Source organism: Nomascus leucogenys, chromosome 5 (assembly GCF_006542625.1).
Source record: "Nomascus leucogenys isolate Asia chromosome 5, Asia_NLE_v1, whole genome shotgun sequence".
NCBI lineage: Eukaryota > Metazoa > Chordata > Mammalia > Primates > Hylobatidae > Nomascus > Nomascus leucogenys.
In genome coordinates, this window is record NC_044385.1 from 102,978,190 (window position 1) to 103,003,451 (window position 25,262).

A 25,262-nucleotide genomic window follows, 5' to 3' on the forward strand; every position below is an offset into this window, starting at 1 on the left:
GGGCATAAAAAAAGTAAATACAAAGAGATATCACTGAAAAGACCAATAGAGCAACTAAAATGAAATACTAAAAAATAATCCCAGAGAAGGCAGAAAAGGAGGAAGAAAGGAACAAAAAAAGAGAAACAGAAGACAATAAAGTGGCAGACCTATCACTGTTGCTATGGTAAATATGTCAATAATTAATCATATTAAATATTAATGATCTAAACACTCCAATTGAAAGGCAAAGATTGACACTGGATTTCTTTTTTTAAGGGCAAGGTTCTATACTAGTTGCCTAAGAGGAGAAACTTTAAATATAAAAACATAAACATCCAAACAACACTTATCATCCAACTTTAACTGACATTTATAGAACTTCATGTCCAAAGATGACCGAACACATTCTTTTCAAGTGTGTATAATACAATCACCAAGACAGAACATATCCTGGGCAATAAAACAAATCTGAATAAATGTTAAAGATCAAAATCATACAAGGTTGATATTAGAAAGTAATAACAATAATATATTAATATGTAAGAAAACACCGTATCTGAAAGTTGTAATAACTTTAAACAATAAATTGGAAGATAATTTGAACTAAATGACAAATATATAGCAGTCAAAATTTGTGGGATGTAACTAAAGCACAGCCCAGATAAAAATTCATAGCTTTAAATACTTATATTGGAAGAAAAATTTAAAATCAATGGCCTAGGATTCCACCTTAAGAAATCAGAAGAAACAGCAAAGTAAACTTAAAGAAAGTAGAAAGAAATAAATTACAATGATGATGGAAAAGCCAATGAAATAGAAAACAGATCAATAATAGAGAAAATTAAGAAAGCCAAAAGTTGGTTCTTTGGACCACATACAAAGAAATGAATCTAGAAACAAACCTTACACCCTTCACAAAAATTAACTCAAAATGGAAAACGGACTTTATATGTAAAATGCAAAACTATAAAACTCTTAGAAAATAACACAGGAGAAAACCTAGATGACTTTTTAGATACAACACCAAGGTACAATCCATTAAAGAAATAATTAATAAGCTGAATACTAAAATTAAAAACCTCTGCTCTGCAAAAGACAATGCCAAGAGAATGAGAAGGCAAGGCACAGATTGGAAGAAAATGTTTGCAAAAGACACATCTGATAAAGGACTGTTATCCAAAATACCAAGAACTTTTTTCCCTGTCTCCTCAGTTATACCCTCACAGAATACCAAGAACTCTCAAAACTCTTAACAATAAGAAAACAAACAACTCAATTAAAGATGGGGCAAAGACCTTAACAGACACCTCATTGAACAAGATATCTAGATGGCAAATAAGCATATGAAAAGATGTTCCACATCTTTTCATGTCATCAGAGAAATGAAAAAAAAAAAAACGAGATTCTACGACACACCTATCAGAATGGCCAAAATCCAGAACATAGACAACATCAAATGTTGACGAGGCTTTAATGCAACAGGAACTCTCATTTATTGCTGGTGGAAATGAAAAATGAAACAGCCACTTTGTAAGACAGTTTGGTGATTTCCTACAAAAACTAAACCTACTCTTAGCACGTGATCCCACAATCATTCTTTTTGGTATTAACCCAAAGGAGCTGAAAACATGTCCATTAGATTTAACCATTCCCCAATGTATATGTACTTCAAAATATCATGCTGTACATTATAAAAACATACAATGTCATTTGTCAATTTCTAAAAAAGAAAATTTATGTCCACACAAAAACCTGCACACAGATGTTTATAGCAGCTCTATCCATAATTGCCAAACTTGGAAGCAACCCAATTGTCCTCCAAATTCACCAAATTGTAGGTGAACAGACAAATTGTGATACATCTAGATGGTGGATTATTCAGTGGTAAGAAATGAGCTATCAAGTCGCATACACAAAAAAAGAATGAACCTAAATGCACATTACTAAGTGAAGGAAACCGATCTGAAAAGGCCACATACTGTATGATTTCAACTATATGACATTCTGGAAAAGGCAAAACTATGGAGACAGTAAATGATTACCCAGGGTTGAGTGGCAGAGAAACAGGAATAGGTGGAGCACAGATGATATTGAGGGCAGTGAAAATATTCTGTATGATACTACAGTGATAAATACATGTCATTATACATTTTTCTGAACCAAAAAATGTATAACCCCAAGAGTGAACCCTAATGTAAACTCTGGACTTGAAAGTGATTATGATGTGTCAGTGGAGGTTAAACAATGGCCACAAAAATGCCACTCTGGTGGGGGATGTTGATATGGATGAGGCTATGCGTGAGTGGGGGAAAGGGATAGATGGAAAATCTCTGTATCTTCTTCTCAATTTTGCTATGAACTTAAAACGGCTCTTAAGGCCGGGCGCGGTGGCTCACGCTTGTAATCCCAGCACTTTGGGAGGCCGAGGTGGGTGGATCACGAGGTCAGGAGATCGAGACCACGGTGAAACCCCATCTCTACTAAAAAAAAAATACAAAAAAAAAAAAAAAAAAAAAACTGCTCTTAAAAAAATAATTTTTTAAAAAAGGAGGGAGTTATTATCATAGATCCCATAGACCTTAAAGGATAATAAAAGAACGCTATGGATAACTTCATGCTAAAACTTCAACAACTTAGATGAAATGAATGAATTCCTCCAAAAAAATACAAGTTACCAAAATTGACATGAATAATAACAGAAAATCTGAACAACCCTCTAACTATTAAAGAAAGTGAATTTGTCAAAAGCTTCCCCAAAATAAAATTCCAGGACCAGATGGTGCCACTGGTGAATTCTATCAAACATTCAAGAAGAAATAACAACAATCTTATGCAAACGTTTTAAAAATTGGGTAGGATTGGGTAGGGTAGGATTACTTTGTAACTCACTTTATGAGACGAGGATAACTAATTCTAAAGCCTGACAGGATTAGCAAGAAAAGAAAAGAAAAAAAAAACGATTACAGACCAATATCCCTCATGAATATAAACCTGAAAATTCTTAGCATAATACCAGCAAATCAAATTCAGCAATACATTCCAAATATGATGGTTTTATCCCAGGAATGCAAAGTTAATTTAAAATTCAAAAATTAATTAATGTAATTCAATTTTCCTTTTGTTCTCTTACTACATCATCATTTTAACAGGTAGAGGAAAAGCATTTGACAAAACTCAATACACATTTATAATTAAAAACTATCAGCAAGCCGGGCGCGATGGCTTACGCCTGTAATCCCAGCACTTTCAGAGTCTGAGGCAGGTGGATTGAGGTCAGGAGTTCAAGACCAGAGTGGCCAACATGGTGAAATCTTGTCTCTACTAAAAACACAAAAATTAGTCAGGCATGGTGGCGTGTCCCTGTAATCCCAGCTACTCAGGAAGCTGAGGCAAAAGACTCGCTGGACCCTGGGAGGCAGAGGCTGCAGTGAGCCGAGATTATGCCACTGCACTCCAGCCTGGGCAACACAGCGAGGCTCTGCCTCAAAAAAAAAATAAATAAATAAAATATAAAAAATAAAAACTATCGGCAAAGTAGGAATACTAGGGAATATCTTCAAATTGATAGAGGCCATTGAAACACCTAAGCTAATATCATACTTAATGATTAAAAAACTGTAAGATTAATTTGTAGTTGTTTTTCTCTCAGATTAAAGAATTAGGTAATTGGAATAAAGTAGGGGCTGAGGGGTAGGGAATCTAGAGATCAGAAACAAAGACAATGATTATTTACACAGAACATCCCAGGGAATTTACAAAACTATTAAAATTAATAAATGAGCTTAACAAGATCAGAGATACAAGGTTAACATACAAAAGCAACTGTATTGTTATATATTCATACCAAACAACGGAAAAATAGGAAAAACTAAACTAGTTACAGTAGCACTAAAAACCATAAAATGCCCCGATCAACCAGTGCATTCAGGCTGCCCCCAAGAATGATCCATCACCTAGGGCCATCACCTATTGCCAAAAGCAATGCCCATATTGGAACCAGACAAGAGTCTGTAGCCAACCAACGTTCCCAGCAGTTGTGGGGGAATTTTGAGCACATCAGTGCTGGGCAGGGGCTCTGGGTTCCACAATACAGAATTCACTATATTTCGCCTATTATACGATTAGGATTCACTTGCTTCAAATAAGGCATGGAAAAAGTTCCTCCAGAATTCTGGTGAGTGTCATTTCCTGGAGAAACTTTCCAGAGGAAGGAAAGTGGGTCAAACCACAGCCCCAGCCACTACAGATGGTAAAATTGATATCAACAACTCTTCTCTACTAGCCATTCTAGATTCCTTTAATCTATGGCTAGTATTTCTGTTGGTCCAGGTGGCTGACTTCATGGGGTGGTCACTGGGCCTTTCTCATGTCCATTTACCACAAACACTGGACAAGGAAGTACCAAGAGACACCTATAGATCACCTGTGTGCCAAACCTCCATGCTCCATTGTGGAACACAGCCCTACCCCCTCCACATGAACAAGCACATTAACCCTGTCCAAATGATGACTTCTTTTCTTTTGTTCTGTTTGTTTGTTTGTTTGTTTGAGACGGAGTCTTGCTCTGTTGCCCAGGCTGGAGTGCAGTGGCGCAATCTTGGCTCACTGCAACCTCCACATCTCAGGTTCAAGCAGTTCTCCTGACTCTGTCTCCCAATTAGCTGGGATTACAAGAACGCACCAACACGCCCGGCTAATTGTTTTGTATTTGTAGTAGAGACAGGGTCTCACCATGTTGGCCGGGCTGGTTTCGAACTCCTGACCTCACGTGATCCACTCGCCTCGGCCTCCCAAAGTGCTGGGATTACAGGCGTGAGCCACCCTGCCCGGCCTGGTGATTTCTTTATTTAGAAAAGGAGCCCCAAATCCTAGTGGCAGCTGTACTTTAAAGTATAACAGGATTCTCATAGCGCCTTCTGTTGGAAATGTTTCTCTTCTGAGAACCAGGATCTTTTAACCCCTTGCCATCAGAGCTATGGAGATGGGAAGCAGAAACTGCCCAGGTGAATCGCAGAGTGATGCTATGTGGAGCCACTCCTACTTTCATGTGTTCTTCCTACTGGGAACACTGGAGAATGGGCACCTCACCCTTGCAGAGTATCATGCCCAAGCTCCAGGATCTCATCATCAGTTTTGCTATCAAAGGACTCTTTTACTGCTCTATCAAGTCATCAGCTTCTGGATGGTGTGGTGCAAGACAGGACAAATGATTCTCCTATTCTATAAAAGTGGGTCCCGGCTGGGCACGGTGGTTCACACCTGTAATCCCAGCACTTTGGGAGGCCGAGGTGGCCGGATCACGAGGTCAGGAGTTCGAGACCATCCTGGCCCACATGGTGAAACCCCGTCTCTATTAAAAACACAAAAATTAGCCGGGTGTGGTGATGTGCGCCTGTAGTCCCAGCAACTCAGGAGGCTGAGGTAGGAGAATTGCTTGAACCCGGGAGGCGGAGGTTGCAGTCAGCTGAGATCATGCCATTGCACTCCAGCTTGCGCGACACAGCAAGACTCCGTCTCAAAACATAACATAACATAATATAACATAACATAACATAACATAACATGTGGGTCCCTTAGTCTGAAATGATCCCTGTACTAGAGGATCAAACATCCTGCAAGCCCTCAAACAGTAGTCCTGGGTGAGACCCTGCTGGAAGGACAAATTCAGACCCAGAATATGTCTCAAATCCAATTAAAATGAATCATGGTCCTTTCCACAGTGTAAGGACTGGTTGGCCTGCTTGAAGGATGATTGATCTCTGCTGCTGTCAGGCTGGATATTCAGCAGCAGCAGTTGCTAGATCAGCACTGGTAAATGAAAACCCTTTTATTGGGCCCATGCACAGCCATCATCGGTAATTTTTCCATGCACTCACAGGCCAAAATAAATACCAACAGTAGTGTTCATTAAGTAGTTAGATCCAAATAATAAGAATTCATGTCCTAACAAATGAGTAACTTGAAAAAATAACACATAAATTGGAAGAAAAAATATTTTTACTTCCTTCTTAAAAACTACAAATACTGGGCCAGGCGCAGTGGCTCACGCCTGTAATCCCAGCACTTTGGGAGAACGAGGTGGGCGGATCACGAGGTGAGGAGTTCGAGACCAGCCTGACCAATATGGTAAAACCCCACCTCTAGTAAAAATACAAAAATCGGCCGGGTGTAGTGGTACACGCCTGTAATCCCAGCTACTCAGGAGGCTGAGGAAGGAGAATCACTTCAACCTGGCAGGCGGAGGTTGCAGTGAGCCGAGATCGCGCCACTGCACTCCAGCCTGGGTGACAGAGCGAGACTCTGTCTCAAAACAAACAAACAAAAACTTCAATTACTTGATAATAGGACATGTGTGCCTGTTAGACACAGAACAACTTCTCAAACTTGGAATCAGACTGAACACGCCACCCTCCTTTCCTGATCCACGCTGATTTTTGTGCAGTGCTTGATCTGTATCACAACTACTAAAAATCCAACCCTGCAAAAATATGACATCATCAAAAGAAACGTGGCATGAGCTAATGTCAAAACTGTGAACTACCTCGAGCTAGTAATTTGTGACAGATACTGCTGTGTGTCCTTTAAAATTCTGAAATATCCCATGGTATACTTTTGTGTCTGTGTTGGTGCTTTGGGGTGCCTTGGTGCAGTTTGGGAACATGTGTGTGTGTGTGTGTGTGTGTGTGTGTGTGTATTGTGTGTGTACAGTCCCTTCCTCTCTTCGCAGATCCAGCACCCCGAACTAGGTGTTCTTGTGACTTAACCCTAGTTGTTGGTTTGGTGATAGTCAGTAGGGGAGAGAGGAGGAGCTGGGGGTAAGAGGGACAGCACAGTCTGCAAGCAACTACCCTCTAGCTAGTAGAAAAAGGCCACTTTTGCAGGCCCAGAGGGTTAAGAGGAATTTGGGGTTTCAGGGTTTTCAAGTGCACTCAGATGCCCCATCCTAAGGGTCAGGATTCCTTCCCAACCAGAACACTGACCTTAGCATAGCTGAGAGAGAATTCTACCCACCCTGGCGCTCTGCTACCCTTAAAATTAAGTTTTGGGTCGAAGCCTTAGATTTTTCCTCTTACTGTATATGTGTTTCTTTACATGCTGCTAAACAAATTTCCTTTTACATTTTGCCCCCAATTATCTTCCACCTTGCATCATCTTTCTCCAATCTATCAATGTTATTTACCAAAAGCCATCTGATGATTGTCCTCATAATTAATAATTTCTCTGAACTTCTCAAAAGCCTAGCGCACCCACCAGTGCGCTCCCTTCGACAGGAATAGCATTCCAATTCACCACCAGTGAAAGTTTTAAGTTGCATAGCTACAGTGCATGCCAAGCGTTATCAGTATTAGTGCTCCATCTAGCACCAGAATCGATTCTCATTGCCAGCCAGCCAGCCAGCCAATAATCCAGCTTCAAAACCTCACTGTAAAGTCTACTTTCTGAGACCACTCCTGGCACCAACTGTTTTGGGTAGGAGGCTTCCCAGGAAACAGACTCTCAAATGCAGATGTGCACACTGGAAGTTTATTGGGGAGTGCCCTCCGAACCAACAACTGTGGGGCAGTGAAAGATATAAGACTGAACAGAGGAAGGAGTTGATCTGCAATGCAGTCACAGGAAGCCCTCAGCCAGACCCATGGGGGAGCTCTCTGATGTTGGGATAGACTTCAAGGTTGGCTTGTCTTACAGCAAAAGCGCCAGGCATTTATATCCCTACACTGTATAGATATTAGATGTAAACTGCCCCTGAAGAGGAGGCATGACTTTGGGGGAGGCAACTCTTGGCTCAGGGCAATCGTGGAGTGGGACTCAGCTGCAGTCAGTTTTAGCTGCCAATATTCCCAAGAGCTAGGGGAACATGTGCCTGAAAGCGGGATCTGAAAGCCTAACCACAGCACCTGCCACACTATCACTGGACTATTACACCAATTTGGCTAATGAGGAAAGAGAATTATGCATTTATGCTGCTTGATTAGGAGAAACTACATTTCATTGACAGTCAGTGAAGGCCAACTCTTCTTTGCAGAAGAGTACCAGCTAATAAATATAGAAGAAATAACAATTATTTTTTAATTCATCATTTTGCAACCCCTAATGAAATTATTGACTCAGACAAGGATTATCAAAGAATGCTAAAAGCATTAGGTAAAAGGTATTCACAATGTGCTCAAGTTTTTACCCTGTGATTACTTGTTCTTTACAAATGGAAAAAGCATACATTTATAGAGATGAAATCTAATAGGTACCGTCTTACCCAAGTAATCAGATTTAACATATTAAATAGTGAGACAACCTCACAACCTCTGGATGGGATGCAACATGCAGTACCCAGTACCATATACAATATTCTTGCTAAAAAATTTCTAACCAACACCTAATAAACCCTTAAGGTCTAACTTCCACTTACAGGAAATACAGATAGAAGACAGAAAGACGAACAATACCTGGGGGCCCTGCCCTTAAGGAGCTAGATTTACATGACATTCTAGAAAAGGTAGAATATTAGTGACAGAAAACTGATGTGCAGCGGTCAGTAACCAGGGGTAGGAGGGCCTGACGGAACTTTTTATTTGAAGTGATGGAAACAGTCTATACTTGACTGTGGTGATGGTTTCAGGATTCTTTAAATGAACATTTAAAGAGGATGAATTTTATTGTATATAAATTAAACCTCAATTAACCTAACCCCTCCTCAGAAAACCTAAATGCTTAATCTGGTTTTTGAGAAAAAAGTGAGACTATTCTGTTGATTTTTTAAACAAATATTTTAAAGGACAAAAGTATTTTTAGATTGACATTTTATTTTCCTTTCAAGCCCAGAGGCAAGATTTTTCTCTTCTCTTGAGTTGGGAAACTAATTCATTTCACATTTCTACCTACCAGTATACCAATAGAGCAGTTTTTGCCTTAACATGTGTTTATACACTATACAGGATTCCACTGATGTAACAGCTACATGAAGAAAATTACCACCTATGCACAAATACAGATGTACACATACAGATTCAATCCCACATTACTTCCTGACATATTCCTACAATAAATAGCATCTCTTCATAGCTTAAAACCATCCAGGGTGATCAGAGTCTACTGAATAAAATCTAATTCTTACCTTGGTCTTCAAGATGCCCCATCCTAGCCAAAGCCTCCATTTCCAGAATGAATTCCACTCCTGTCCTTCATGACACCTGCATTCTAGCTCTAACAGAATTCCTACTGTTACCTACATACAAACTGTGCTTTCCCATCTCTGCTGATGCTTTTGAGCCAGCCTAGAATGCCGCACCTTTGTCATAGTAGGTTATACTTTCTTGGTCATTTCATTTAACACTTTTATAAGTATCTGCCTTTGTATCTTGCACTTCCAGATAGACAGTAAAGTCAAGTCTAGAATCTGTGTCTTATGAATTTGTGTCTTATAAATTTTTATAGGGCCAATGGTTAGTGCCAAGTAATAATCCCTGAGCAAGCTGAGCATGGTGGCTCACACCTGTAATCCCAGCACTTTGGGAGGTGGAGGTGGGAGGATCACTTAAGCTCAGGAGCTCAAGACCAGCCTGGACAACATGGTGAGACCCTGTGTCTACAAAAAATAAAAAACAAGCTGGGCGTGGTGGTGCATGCCTGTAGTCCCAGCTACTGGAGGAGACTGAGGCAGGAAGATCACTTGAGCCCAAGAGGTTGAGGCTGCAGTGAGCCACGTTCGCACCATTGCACTCCAGCCTGTCTCAAAATAAGTAAAATAAAATAATCCCTGAACTTTTGCTAAAATGACTACTTAACCTCTTACAACCAAAATCCCATGCATCTGAAGGATGGACTCAGATACCATTTCTAACAAGAAAGAGATAAAGCAGCTGAAAGAACTAAGGGGGTTAAGTTTAGATTCCCCATTTTGGTCACAATCCCCTCTATCGTTTTCACTAACATTGTTCTACAACTTCAGGACCCAGATACCCTGACTCCTCTTTATCTTCCAGTCTATCAGTTCCCTCTTGGCATCACTTTCCTTTTGACCATATAGTCAAACACTGTCCCCAGAACCTTCCATTTCTTTTTTCTTTAATCCTAAATCAACTCAACTAGGTTTTCTCCATTTCTACTTTGTGTGGAAAAACATACAGTGCCATACTGGTTGGAATTTTAAATGTGATTTTAATAATAACAACAGGTAACATTTCACGGGCACTTACCAGGTGCGGACATAATGTCCTTTTGATAACGCTATAAAGTTACAAGTAAAGAAACAGACAAAGAAAGTCTAATTAACTTGCCCAATTTAACACAAGTAGAAAAAGGTAGACGTGAACTAAGGGAGTCTACCTCCAGAGCTCTAACATTTAGCCACCGTGCTATGGTGCCTCCCAAGTGCATGGTTATACCACCATTCACATTTAGAACAGATCAAACATTCCTTTATACATTTCCTGTCCAACCCCTTTCCCCAAGAGAATGTTCCGATTTTGATTGGCCTCATTCATCCAAAAATATATCTATTCAGTCACTGGATAAATGAAAGAGTTATTCCCACATTCTACACAGTCATTGAGACCAAAAATAAAAGAGTAAGACATGATCCTTGCCTTCTCTTCAAGTCCCCAAACCCCTCACTCTCAGCAAAAAAACAAAAAACAAAAAACAGTAACTAATATTTCATAGCAGTCAACATACCAAGCACACACATTGATTCATTTAATCTACAAAAAAATTCATGTTACTATTATGATCCCCATTCTACATATTTAAAAAACTGAGGCATAGAAGTTATGTAACATACTCAAAGTTACACAGCTAGCAAATGACAAAACCAGGATGCAAAACCAGTCTAGCTTCTGTGCCCAAGCTCTTAACCACTTTGTTAGACTGTCATCAAAGTCACTGAGTCCATTAGGTTTGAAACTCTCAACTTCTCAACTGTACACCTAAAGCAAAGAGTAATTAATTCATTTGACATTGACTGATAACACACTCATCATGTTTTTGTTTCTTGAACACAAGCTTGTTCCCATTTCAAGGCCTTTATAAATTCCCAGAGCATTCTTCCTCTACATCTGCCTCCTCATCATTGCAATTCAATTTAAATGCCAACTCTCAAAGAGACATTTCCTGACCATGTTACCTAAAATTGCCCTATCACATGAAATAGGTTTTATTGCCGTCACAGTTACTTATTACTAAGTGAAATTATGAGTTGTCTATTTCTCCCATTGGAGTGGATTTTCCAAGACAGCAGTGACCTTGTCTATCTTGCTCACCACTACATCTTCAGCATCTGCAATAGTGCCTGGCACAGAGTAGGCACTTGATGTTTACAGAATTCATGCCAAAAAATGTGCTAGACATTGGGATTATCAAAACGAATAGGATATGATTCCTATCCTCAATAAACTCCCAGTCTTCATATTTACAAGTACTTACCTCCACCCCTTCTATATTAACTGCTCCTTTTTTCAATGGCTAACCTCTCCACCTGTCACCTTAACTCCGTCCCTGAGATCCCTTTGACCTCTTCCTGTCCCTGAGATCCCTTTGACCTTTTCCTATCAATTATCCCCTCTCTCACTTCTTCACTCTGTCTCTCCATTTAGCCTCCCATATTTGCATATCCCACCCAACCTCCTATACTTGAATATCCTTCCCTCAACTTTGAAATCCCCTTGAGTTACCAAAAACACATTCCATTCACTCCTCACCACATCCCTCTATTCTGACCACTTCCTCAAAAGTTATCAATGACCTGAAAACGGTTCTCACTTTCTTCAACATTTACCACTTCTGAGAATTTTCAATCCACTCTCCTAGAGCCACAGAGGCTACTGTCTCATGATTTTCTTCTTAATTTTGATTCCGTTTCCTTCACTGTCTCCTTTCTCTCACACCTTTAAACCTGATGCTCACTAGAGCGTCATTCTCTATTATTGCTCCATTTAGTCTCTCTAAAAGATCTCATCTTCTCCTTTAACTTAACTAGTGTCCCTATACAAATAATTCTATCATTCATTCAGAGCCGAAACCCCAGGTCTACTTTCCCCAACATCTTTAATAAGAAATGTGATTTAATTCTTAATCAAATCATCAATAGAGTAGTTGCAGGCTACTTTTTGTAATAAAATAATGTGAACTTTAATAAACAATAATGTTGTGCTGAACAAGCATTAGCAGGCAATATCATAACGTAAGGCTGATTTCCATGAGTAGTTCTTGAAATACTTGAACTAATTCTTCATTACTTTTCATTGACAGCTTGTACAAAAATGGACCAAAGGCTAAAAAATCATTCACAAATTTTATGTGATTAATCTACGTTAATTTTGTCTAAAACCGTTAATATAGTTCTAGATACACAGAAATCATATTACACTAGTAGTAGAAAGTCAAAACAGGAATATACCAGTCAAAAATTATTGCGTAAGTCTGGAAACCATACACAAAATAAATTTAAATTCTTTGAGAGGAGTTTGTAAAGATGCTCCTTCGGTGCCATAATTTAGAGATTTACAGATCAAAATTATACCTAATTATCAGGGCAAACTGTCTCACGTAGTTTTGTGCTATTTTCAAAAACATTATCAAGAAACAGACTTGTGCCATTCTGGCCTTCAGTTCAGATAGCAAAAAGTAGTTACACACGTTTACATCCATTTGGTAAAACTACTGCTGTGCCCAATCCTGTAAACAATCACAGACATGAGAAAACTGGTTAACCTAGAAAAAGTGTGAACAAAGCTCCAGCTTTACAACTGTCTCCAACAGATAAGCCATGACACCTAGTGATAAACTACAAATACCTGACTTACAGCCTCGTCCCTTTCATAATGGGAGAAAAAGACATCTAACAATTGCCTAATAAATTGCACATTCAATAAATAACAGTAAACTCTTTAGCTCATTTTGACATTTTCCTACTATGTTTTCCCCGTGTACTGCAAGAAGCTGTGGGGAAAAAAAAAAAAGATGAAGCCAACTCCCAATTACCACTGTCAAAGCTGGTGAAACAAGTCAGTCACCATCCTTCAGGGTATGCGGCATGTAAAGGCATGGAAAAGAAAACAATAGGAGAGCCCTCAGCAAAAAAAAAGCTCCCACATTTTAAGAAAAAGAAAATGAAACTAACTGAACATCTACATCAAGGAAGCTGAAGGTGCAGTCAGCCTAAGTAAAAGAGATAGATCTACGCGCTATTCAGATTTTCTAGCTAGTGGCACTTGAACGCTGTACCAGCTGTCATATTCTGAAGTTCTGCAGTTTTCCCCCTTTCCCTACAAAACCCTCTCTACTCTAAAGCCTGTAAGTAACAGAGAAAATCGAACAGAGGATGAAGAGAAATGGCCGATGGGACATCAGATCACAAGAGCAACTGCAACCTCATTTCTAGAAGACCAAAAGGCCCGGTTGTCAAAGCACAGCTCTAAAAATCTCTATCAGACACCTTTCGCATCTCCATCTGCGTCCCTTATTCATAAATCTTTTCAAACCAAACCTCACGCCTATACCTCGGACCTGCTTATCCAAAACTCAACCAATCTATACCATGACTCCTCTTGGTGAAAGGCAGATTGAAGGGAGGTGGAAAGGGCTGGAAGGAATGTCATGGGAGAGGGGGCACGTGCAAATAACATTGCGGCAGAGACACTGAAAACGCCACTTCCCTTGCCACTCTTGCAATTCTCTCCGTGTATCATCCTCTCACCCTCTCTACCCCTGTCACCTCCTACCTCAACGATACACACACGTGTCACAGCCGACCAGCACCATCGCCTTTTCCAGCATCACAGGCTCCCCTACCACCCCTCACTATCCCCCCACATAGGCAGACAGACAACACACACACACACACACACACACACACACACACAGCAGAAACTGCAGCCACCGCACCCTCCTATCTCGATAAGTGCTCCTACCAACCGACATCCAGAACGGGCTGAAAGCTTAATAAATGCGCAGGTACACACACGCACGCACACACACACGCGGGTGCACGCGCGGCATGGGGCGCAAGGAAGGGCACCCTGGGGACGCACCTGGAGGCTGGGTGTCCAGCGCTGCCGCCCCCCTGGTCCCTGTCATTGAGCGCAGCTGTATAAATCCTCCGGTAGCGGTCGGCCAGGGCCCGGCCTGACAGCAGCAGCTGGTAGTGACCCCGGGAGTCCGCGGCGGGTAGCCCCAGCCCCAGCCCCGCAGCAGCCACGGAGCCGTCGGGAACCGGCATGAACAGCGCCCCCGGCGCCGGGGAGGAAGAGAAGGTGGCGGCTGGGTAGAATCCGTCCCCGCCGAGCCCCGAGGAGGCGGCGGCGGGGGAGGCAGTCGCTGCGCACATCATCATCCTCGCCGCCGCCGCCGCCGCCTCCTCGTCCCCGCGGGCCGGGCGGGCAGACACGCGCGCGCACACACAGCCCTTTTCCAACGACGACGGCTCCGGCGGCGGCCTCTGCCTCCCGCAGCAGGGAGACTACAAAGACAGCGACCTCCTTCTCCTCCTCCTTCTTCTCCTCCTCCCCCCCGCGCCGCCCTCGCCGCTACTGGGGCCGCTCATCTAACCCCGCCACCCCGGGAGTGTGAGGAGGAGGCGGTGCCGCCACTGCCGCCGCCACCACCGCTACCACCGCCGGGGCTACCCGCAATGGGAAGCTGCCGGCCTCACAGAGCATGCGCCACTCCTCGCACATGCTCAGTAACTGCCGCCCCTTTTCCTCCCCACCCCCTCTCCAACACCACTCCCTCCGCCTCGGGGCTTTGGATTTGGGGCGGTTGGGTTGTGCGGAATCTGAAGTAATCCACTTCTCCGGGTTTTACTGGCAGCTTGAAGAAGAGTAAGGAAAGGGCTGGGGAGGCTGTCAGCTACTGGCGTTCGACTTCAGGTTCCCTCCAGGTGGAAGAACGAGGACCAGAAAGCAAGAGGGAACGTGCCCATCGCCAGAGGAGGAGTGGCACGCACTCCTGCTACCTCTTCTCCAAGGCTCTGCTGCCAACAGGAAGATTTAGTGTGAATTGTGCTTGTTAATTCAGAGTTTAAGGCAGAGAAAACCATCCCAATTAGAGGTGCCTTTAGCGATCTTATTTTATATGGTTTTTGTCATTAGGATTTAAGCTTGTTTAACACAGCTTTTACTTACAAAGACAGGTAGTAATCTAGCACATTCTTTTTTGTGTGTGAAAGTAGAATTAACAGATAGGCTAGTATTCACAAGCCAGAGTCATTCCCAAATTCTTGTTCTCAACGGAGCAATAATATTTTTTAAATTACTCTTTTTTGTTGACTCCTCACTCACCTAAGAGTGCACTTTTATCTCTTGGCAGTGGTCATTTAATGGTTTATTTTTTTCTGCCCAAACTTACATTTTTAAAGATAATTCTTGAATACGATCTGAAACAATAATTGTGACTGAGACTGTATAGCATCTGAAAATGTCAGATCCATCACAGATCTTGTTGTAATCTATAAAAAAGTAACATTTGCTCAGTCCTTTGTTCCAAGCTAACCTACGAACCCCATCTAAGTATATGCTCTAGAAATATACGTGCCAATGCACTTTGATTCCTACTACATTTTATCCTTTGACTCTCAATTTGAAGTTTCCTAATTTATAGTCTTGACAAAATAATTTATAAGTTCTGTCATCCCAGTACTGTATCTTTCATCTATGTACTAGTTCTTATATCTGTGCCTCTTCTTCGGATGGCCTTCTCTTAAAAAAAAATATAAATTTTAAAAAATCCTCCTTAGTGTTTGAGAAGTGCAAACAACAGGGAAGAGGAAAGTAAATTAATTCTAGTTTTAGGGTCGAAGGTTGCTGAAAGCAATGCATTTTTTCTGAAGCTTTAAATAATAGATGGATTTCATTTAGTTTTTTTAAAGATAATTAGCAGTGGGATAAACATAGGAACAAAGGACAGACATGTGGAATCATAGTATTTTAGTACTGTAATTAGCCCTGTTAAGTCTTTGTATTTGTCTTGTTCCCTTACCTATCTTAAGTTCCTTCAGAGCTTGTTGTTTTTGTGTCTTCTTCAGCCACTTCAGGACTTTGCATGTAGTAGGTATCCAGTAAGTATTTATTAGGCTAAATTTCTATCCTAATGCTTCAGCCCAGTTAAAGACCTCAGTGTTGACCAGGCAGCCCCTAACCCTGGAGTGAGAGCCAAGACAATGGTGTAGAGGCAGCTAAATTCTAAGAATTCTAAGGCCTGACAGGTAAGCAATGAGAGGGGCCCATTACTATTGCAAGACCTAGCAGGGTAGCTAAAAGGCTCTGAAATCAGACAGCCCTGGAATTGGATCCTGACTCTGCTACTTAATACTTGTCTGGCTTTGGGCAAATTATCTCCTCTGAATAATGCTCAAAAGAATACCCACTACATGAGATTGAGGGAGGACTTAAAGGATCTAGGATGTCCAGCTTGGCACATGAATTTTCACAAATGGCAGCACATACTAAACAAAACACTAGGTTTTCCGTAGGGTAGCAATGGTATCTGTTTAACCATCACAGGATCCTAGCCCAGAGTCTAGCCCTAAACAGGAGGGAAATAGATATTGGCTGAATGAATGAATGTTGCTTGCACAGAAAACATTTACAGCGCCGGCTCAGGTGGTGGAATGTGCAGTCACTGCCCATTTAGAGTTTCTAGTGGACATTGACCCGCGTGGCTGCCCTGGTCTCCGGGCTCTTCCCACCATTCATTAATTTCGCTTCAATCTTTACTGCTGTTCAGTCCCAGACAGGCCCCTTCGGAGCCTCATGGGTACACTCAAAACCCGGAAACTGGATAACTTCCTAAGAAGCCCGATGTCATTGAGCTGCGCAACTAGGCGTGCGCAGAGTCGCACACATGCTCACTTAGGTACCCGAGGGTGGCATTTCTGTTGCGGTTGGCAGCGTTTCCTTCCACGGCAGCGGTCGCTCTCCTCAAAATTGATAGCCAGTGCAGCGTTTTTTCTCCTCCTCCTCCTCTTCCTGCCTCCGCACGGCGCGCTCCCCGGTCCCTGCAACTGCCACAGCTACCGCCTTGGCAGCTGGGCAACTTGGAAGGCTCCCCTGGGATAGCGGGGGAGTGGGGCGCATGCCAGAAAGAAAAAGGCATTTGGAGTCACCCTTACTTCTACTGTCAAGGGGACGTGAAGCGGAGTGTTGTCACAAGTCGCGAGGGTCGCCTGAACCGTCGCTGCAGATCGGAGACGTGGGTTTCTGGCAATATGCAAAGCAAGCGTCCCCTCCCGGCGCTCCTGCGAGCTCTACTACTGAATTCCTTACGCAGCCCATGTGTTTGGGGAAAGAGGGGGACCTATACAGAATGAAAAAACACAGAGGGCTTTGCTTTTCTTTCCCCACCCCACCAAGCGCGGCCCCCGTGCTTTCGGCGCTGCCATCTTAGTTCCTCCAGCGGCCAGGCTGGGCGTATGTGCATTTTTGTGTACAGGGAGGGCTGCAGCCGGCGGGGCGTGGGGGCCGCCTGGGCGACTTGGGTGTCGGAATGGGCTAGACAGCAGTTCACCCACGACACATCCGCCCGCAAAGAATAGCATTGAACTACGGCAAATCCTGCCTGTGCCCATTTTATTACGGGCGTAGTATGTTTTAGTCTTTGTGGTTGGTATGCTCATTTCGCAAAAGAGATCTCTCTGGCCTGTGCCCATGTAATAAGACTATGGCTTCATCTTTCACCTTGTGATCACAGATTTAGTCGTTCTTTTCCACTTAACATTGCAAACCTGGAAAACAGTTTTTTGAACTGTTATCACATTTACATTTTTCCTACTCTCGTCTTTAACGATTTTGTTTTTAAAGGAAGCTACCCGTGCTGATGTAGTAAATAGCAGGGCAGGAACCATAGCATGTATGTAAGAGGACAGATTAGTGTTGTTTGTTAGTTTCATTTAAAGGGTTAATATTGTACTAAAGCTACAAGATTACAAACACAGGAAGTATGTATATTATCAGGTACATCAAGACTGCTGAAAATGCTGTGGTCAAGTCTGCGTTTGTTTCCTGGATTTGTACAACAATGTATTGGAGAATTTAAAAACAAAATTGGTAGCTGAGAACAATTTGGGAAAAAAAAAGGAAAAAGCTTAGGCTTGAAGAGTGAAGACATGCTTTACTCTTCAGTGACCTTGCTTTTTAAGGGTAGTAAGATGGTGCATTCTTAACAAATATATTGCACCTTAAAATAAAATATATTTCATATAATATATTTAGTACTCCAAGCTGCAGGGAAAAATTCAACATGGCGATCGAAATTATTTTAAACATAAATTACATATTGTATCCCCTGATTATCTTAACTTCGTGCTTTAAACAACTATATTTTTAGGGCCTTGGGATATTCAGTAATTTGTAAGCATGATGAGTTAATGTTTTTCTTTTTTATTCATAGTAGTTTTAAAAGATGTAAATTATATGTCCAAGTTTTTCCACATCCCAAAATTTAGGTTCCAGGGATCCTAAGTTATATATTGACATTTTCATCCTTGAAAAATTATTCTAAAATATATTAGTATATGTTTTTTAAGTATGTGAATTCAATACTATATATCTGAATGCAAATCACATTCTTTCAAAATCTCATTGTTGTGGTGCATTTAGCCTAGAGGATGTTTTCACAACTGATGTAAAAAGTTATATAAAGTATAATTGTCCTAAAAAGATAAATTTTAAAACTATAGCATTTCAACCTTGAAAACTTTAGTATAGTTTATAAGTTATTAGATTAATCTTTTTTAAATTTTGTTATTACTTTAAAAAATTTTGTGGGTACATAGAAGGTGTATATATTTATAGGATAGATGAGATATTTTGATACAGGCATGCAGTGTGAAATAAGCACATGATGGAGAATATGGTATCCATCCCCTCAAGCATTTATCTTTTGAGTTACAAACAATCCAGTTACATTCTTTCAGTTATTTTAAAATACACAATTAAGTTATTATTGACTATAGTCACCCTATTATGCTATCAAATAGTAGGTCTTATTCGTTCTTTCTGATTTTTTTTTTGTACCCATTAACCATCCCCATCTCTCCTCCCCAAACTCCTCAAGACTCTTCCCAGCTTCTGGTAACCATCCTACTCTCTATGTCCATAAGTTCAATTGTTTTGATTTCTAGATCCCACAAGCAAGTGAGAACATGTGATGTTCGTCTTTCTGTGTCTGGCTTATTTCACTTAACATGATGATCTGGAGTTCAATCCATGCTATTGTAAATGACTGGGTCGCATTCTTTTTATGGTTGAATAGTACTCGTTTGTGTATGTGTGTACCACATTTTCTTTATCCATTTATAGGTTGATGGACACTTACATCAATAAGTTTGCTTCCAAATCTTGGCCATTGTAAACAGTGCTGCAACAAACAGGAGCGCAGACATCTCTTCTATATACTGATTTTCTTTCCTTTGGGTATATACCCAGCAGTGGGATTGCTGGGTCATATGGTAGCTCAATTTTCAGTTTTTTGAGGAACCTCCAAACTGTTCTTAATAGTGGTTGTACTTATTTACATTCCCACCAACAGTATTCAAGTGTTTCCTTTTCTCCACATCCGCGCCAGCGTTTGTTATTGCCTGTCTTTTGGATAGAAGCCGTTTTCTTTGTTGTTGTTTGTTTGTTTTTTGAGACAGTCTCACTTTATCACCCAGGCTGGAGTGCAATGGCGTGATCTCAGCTCACTGCAACCTCCGCCTCCCGGGTTCAAGCGATTCTTGTGCCTCAGCCTGCCAAATAGCTGGGATTACAGTCACGCACTGCCGCACCTGACTAATTTTTGTATTTTTAGTAGAGACGGGGTTTCGCCATGTCGGCCAGGCTGGTCTCAAACTCCTGACCTCAGGTGATCCGCCCCCCTTGGCCTCCCAAAGTGCTAGGATTAGAGGCGTGCGCCACCGCGCCCGGCCATAAGCCATTTTTAACTGGGGTGATATTAGATTGATCTTTATTACTAAAATTAAATAGTAAGAGGATAATTGAAATTCTCATATAGAATAGCAACTGTGTCGTATTAATGTTTCTTTTAAATATATTTAATAGGGTTATTGCCAAATCCAGATAACCAGATATAACTAAATGGCTCTGAAATGACTGTATTAATCATGGTCTTTTTTTTCAAAGACTTTTACCTCTTTCATGCTACATCTTCTCATCAGTAAAGTGAATAATAACAGCACCTACTTCATTAGATTATTTGAGGATTAAATTAAATAATCTGTATGACTTACTTGCTTAACATACTACGTAGCAGGCCATAGTTATTATTGTCAATATTATGTTAATATATTAATGATCCCTTATTTGAGGGATGTCCTAATCTTGTGCTAGAAGAAGTAACAAAGCAGTTATACAATTTGAGTTATATAGATTTGGATTTGAAAGTTGGTTTTCTTGTTGTTTTCTTAACAGAGTCCTGTCCACAAGTAAAGATTTACTGTGTCTTGACATGACAGGAAGAATAGAATCCAAAGACAATAGTTGCTTCCCTAAAATACCCATTCTTGTATAATTTGTTAACTCACAAAACACATTGCCTACCTTCATCAATTCAATAAGTGTTTTGAATTTTTACTGATGGATACATTTTGACATGTAACAGCCAAAACAGACTATAGTTTCTTCTCAAAAGGCTAGTAGCTATGGTATCTCTCCAGGTTCAAAAACTATAAATCATCCATAATTTACATTTTCTGTAGGCTAATCTGAATTTAACATCAAAATCTTGACCTTGCCTGGTTTGGCTTTCTATTTTGATGAATATTTCTACATTTATATTTAGAAAGTAAAAAGGAGCCAATTTACCAGTTCTTCATAAAAAAAATTTTCTTAAGAATATTTTGCCCCTTTTTTGATCTCATATCAGATTTGCCTTCAAACTAGACCGGAAGCTATTTTAAAAGTTTTTAGAACATAAAAGTCATAAAAAATATTTCACAGCCTTCCTAAATTAATTTGTGGTGACAGAATTTTCTTGGATAGACAATCTTATCTATTTGATGCCAAATTGTTGTGAACTGAATTAATTACTAATTTTTGTGGTGCAGCAAAGACAACACTGCTTGCAGAGAAAAACTGTGGCATCCCTGCAGGTACTTCTAAAGTCCACCTCGATGTTGGTGGGGTGGTGTGCCAGGAATCTGCTTATTTGCTCTTGAGTCCATTCCTGTCCATTCTCCTGCTCTGCTGTGTACAGCAGGGGAATGATCCCTGCAAATTCCATTTGTCAGGCTTCCCTTGCCAGCTAGTTTCAAATTAGCTTCAGCCTGGGGGCAAAATGGGTGACTGGCAAGTAGGCAGCAGGAGAATCAATCTCTCTCTCTCTCTCTCTTTCTCTCTCTCTCTCCCCACTTTAGGCAACATCTCCTCCGTGGCTCCAGCTCCTGCTGAACAGCTTCTCCTTCCACGGTCCAGCTACAATCAGGTAACCTCTTGTAGAGCCAGTTCTCACTGAGCAGACCCAGCTCGTGAACCCTGGTAGCAGCGTTTTCTCCTTGGTGTCTCCAGCCCTAGGGACTGTAGATATCTCTGTCCCTTGTTTGGCTTTTCTATTCCTAGAGTAGCATTGCAATTAGTTCCCCATATTCAATTCTCTGTCTTAATGACCTGGCATGCATTTATCTGTTTTCCTGATTGGACCCTGAATGGTACAGATGGTCCTCCATCCAAATAATAAACCTGATTTGGTTTCTCAGCCAAAGGATGGCATTTTATCATCTTTCATCTGGTCTTGAAAGCTTGCGGATCTGACTTCAAGCAGCAAAACAGAAATCTGCTTTGAAAATATTAGTTGGCTCACTCACACCCATTCTAAATCCCCTTCTTCCTTGCCTGCCTCCACTCTGGATGCTGGAAAAAGTGAAATATTTTCTCTGCGAGTCTCTCCTACACCTAGAGTTGGCATTGTGACACAATTCAGGACAGCACAATGAGAGAAAATCTTCTGGTACTACTTCTCTCTCTCTCCCTTTCTTTCTACCTAAAAGATGGACAGAATGGCTGATGTTCATAGCCATGAGACAAGAGGCATGAGATAAGGCCAAGAGCATCACAAATATTGACGCCGACGTCATAGAACCATTGAACAAAGTTTCAAACTTATTTTTATACAAGGTAAAAATCAAATTCCTAATTGTCTCAGCTACTGTTGATGAAGTATTCTGTTGCTTGCAGCCAAAGCATTCTACCTGATATACCAACTCTAGCATCTTCTCAGGACACATTCCCTATCTAGAATCTATCAGTAATCTGTCTGAATGAAATATATATTTATGGAAAATGCTTAAAAGCATAAAAACCCATTCATTCCCCTGGGTCCTAAATTTTCTTCCTTTAGTCAAGTCAAAACATCAGAAAGTTCACTGAACTGTATTTCATATGATGGCTTTGGATTTTATTAAAGATTACTACAGTAGTATGCCTCCCAGATACCCCTTCAGGTATGAGGCTCTTATCCCCCAGCTGTTGAGAGCGTTGAATGCTGGCTGCTCAAAGCTAAACCCCTGCTCATAAGTTGCTCTTGGCCTTGGGGAACTGCCTTATGCCAGGTTACAACCCCTTTCCAGAGGGTGTCTGCATCAAATAACTGGTCAAAGTGGTATACAAAGACCAGGCACTCTTACCTTAATTCAGAGTGATTTTGAAGAGCCATCCCAGCTCCTAGAACTCTGTGCAATTAGCTAAGGCCTCTGTTGCAGTTACATTACAGTTCCATTTTTCTCTCTCAACTGATTCTGCTTTTCTCACTCATTCACTAGTAGTATTGTCAGAACTCTACAATAAACTTCTTGTATGCCAGTCTGCATCTGTTTCCCAGTCTCTTTCCCAGGGAGCCCAACTTAATTCAGTTGTAAGGGGAGTGGTCTAAAGAACCAGACTCTAAAATGGAATTTTGGAGCTGGATTATCCACTGGTTAGGTGGCAATGAGGGCTCTCTGTAATGGACAGTTTCTAAGGTGACCTCGTGATCTCTATATCCGAATATCTCTGTCTTTGTATAAACTTTTCCCCTTGTGTGTGGGTAGGACCTGCAAATTCCTCCTAAACAATAGAATATGGCAAAAGTGACAGGATGTATTTGATTATATTTATGTAATTGAGTTGCATACTACTGTAACTATGTTGCTGGGACCCTCTCTCCCTTAGTGGCTTTGAAGAAGCAAGTTGGCATTTTGTAAGCCATCACACAGAGAGGTTCATATGATAAAGTTAATGGTAGCTTCTGGCCAACAGCCAAAGAGGAACTGAGTCCTCAGCCTGGCAGCCTGCAAGGAATTGGATTCTGCCAAATACCATATGAGTTTGGATGTGGTTCCTTTCCAGTTGAGCCTCAGATGAACTGCATCCCCAGCTGACATCTTGATTAGAGCCTTGCAGAGGACAGTGATAAGTCATGCCCAGACTCCTGATACACAGAAACTAGAAGACAATGTCATTTTAAGTTTGTGGTAATATTGTTATGCAGCAATAGAAAACTAATAGGCTATCACTGATGATGGATGGATAGAATATGGAGCATTGATAGCCCTGACGTGGTAAGTGTAGCTGTGCAATTGCTGAAACTTTCACTGGAGATGGCTAGGATGAGAGACCTGTGGATGTGAACGCGCCTGCAGATGCAGTAGCTCAAGTTTTGAGAGGTTCAAGGAAGGTGTTAGTTATAAAGTTACTGGAATTAGATTCCCCTTGTTGAGTGCATAGGTGTCTGAGGCATGCCAGATACCTCCTACAAGGTAAAGGGTAAATTATCTCATCTTGTTCTTCTTATCTTTTTTCTTTATTTTCTGAAGGCACAATATTTACTTGAAAATATTGCTTTGAGACATTTCCTGAATGACACAGATGACTGACAGCTTTAAGTGATGCCCAGAACAGAAAAAAAATTCTGCATCCTTTCTAGGCTGTGCGAAAAGCACTTCTGCTCCTTGGGCCATACGACATGACAGAACCTATGAAATTACAGATGTCAGTGACAGGAAAAGATGCTTTGGAATTAATGGGAAGCTTCAGTGGGAAAATCATAAGGAAGAGCTTAAGGACTCTGGAGCAAAACCATGTGATCTTTAGTAAAAACATTGTACACTATTTGAAAAATGGCTCTTGGCATACTATTTGAGCTCTGAGAGAGACAGAATATCTTCCCTTGAGATGTCAGGTGATCACAAGATATGTCAAGTGGCTAGAACTGCCCACTAGGAGCTGTGTTTTGTCAGACCCACCAACTCATAAGGTCCAGTGGGCCCAATGTCTACCTATGATAAGGTGGAGGTGATATACTCAGAACTGGGCATGGACAGGCCATAGCACAAGTAAGATGCATGAGGATGAGGCCAGACACCTATGTTGTCCCCCACTGTTGCACTGGTGCCTGTCTCTAAGCTCAAACATGTGGCTGTTCGGGTAGGGGAGGGAAACAGTTGAGCTGGATTCATGCGTTGGTTGGCTTGGGAAGTGGGAGCAAGCTGAAAATGGACAGCTGTTGCACTGTGATTCTGACAGTGCAGGATCACTAGATAGTGATCAGGCAAAATCCTCTCAATGGTTCAGACTTTATACAGTATACATTCTCATTCATTTTGCACATAAGAGAAGTAGTTTGAAGTAAGAATATGTAATACTCATGGTAGTGGCAGATGGCTTGGCTCTTTGGTTGAGGGACTGAAAGAAGATTGGGAAGAAGAAGGTCTGTAAAAGAGGTAGGTGAGTGGACTTGTTGGAGTGAGCACAAAGCACGAATATCTTTGAATCAATCACATGATGATGCCCATCAAAGAGCATCTCACCTGGAAGAGTCAGTGAACAATCACATAGACAGGACGATTCCACCAGTTGAAGTTACTCTCTGTTTTTGTTCACCTGATGGTGGCACAAAAGGCACATAGATGGAGTGGCTCTGGTGCAGAGATGGAGGCTCTGTAGGGTGGCAAGGACGGAGGTTATGCATGGAACTTGCAGCAAGGACTGTCACTGAGCAATGCTGATCTAGCTACTGCTACTGCCAAATGCACAAACTGCCAGCAAAAGAGACTAACATTAAGCCCTTAAGACAGCATGATCCCTCAAGGAGACCAGCCAGGCACTGGCTGGATAGTTGATTACGTTCCACCTTGTAAGGGTCAGTGATTTAACTTGGCCGAGATTGGTACCTATTCTGATATGGGTTTGCCTTCTTCGTCCACAGGACTTTCATTGGCCAGCACCATTATCTGAAGACTCACATAGATAGGGGATCCTGAAAAGCATTGTCTCAGACCAAGGAGCCCACTTACCTTATGGTATCTGATGTTTGACAGT

General features: G+C 41.4%; 1 protein-coding gene across 12 annotated transcripts in view; it reads right to left on the reverse strand.

The window, feature by feature from the left end:
* Positions 1-14,615, reverse strand: part of MYCBP2 (MYC binding protein 2) — a 275,606-nt gene extending 260,991 nt beyond the window's left edge. For 11 of the 12 annotated variants that reach the window (XM_030813514.1, XM_030813510.1, XM_030813519.1 and 8 more), the window contains exon 1: positions 14,007-14,589. In XM_030813514.1, coding sequence (XP_030669374.1) covers positions 14,007-14,308 — 302 coding nt within the window. In that variant the 5' untranslated portion in view covers positions 14,309-14,589. Of the gene's footprint in view, positions 1-14,006 lie in introns of all 12 variants that reach the window. The other variant, XM_030813516.1, reaches the window with a different exon arrangement.
* Positions 14,616-25,262: the final 10,647 nt, after the last annotated feature.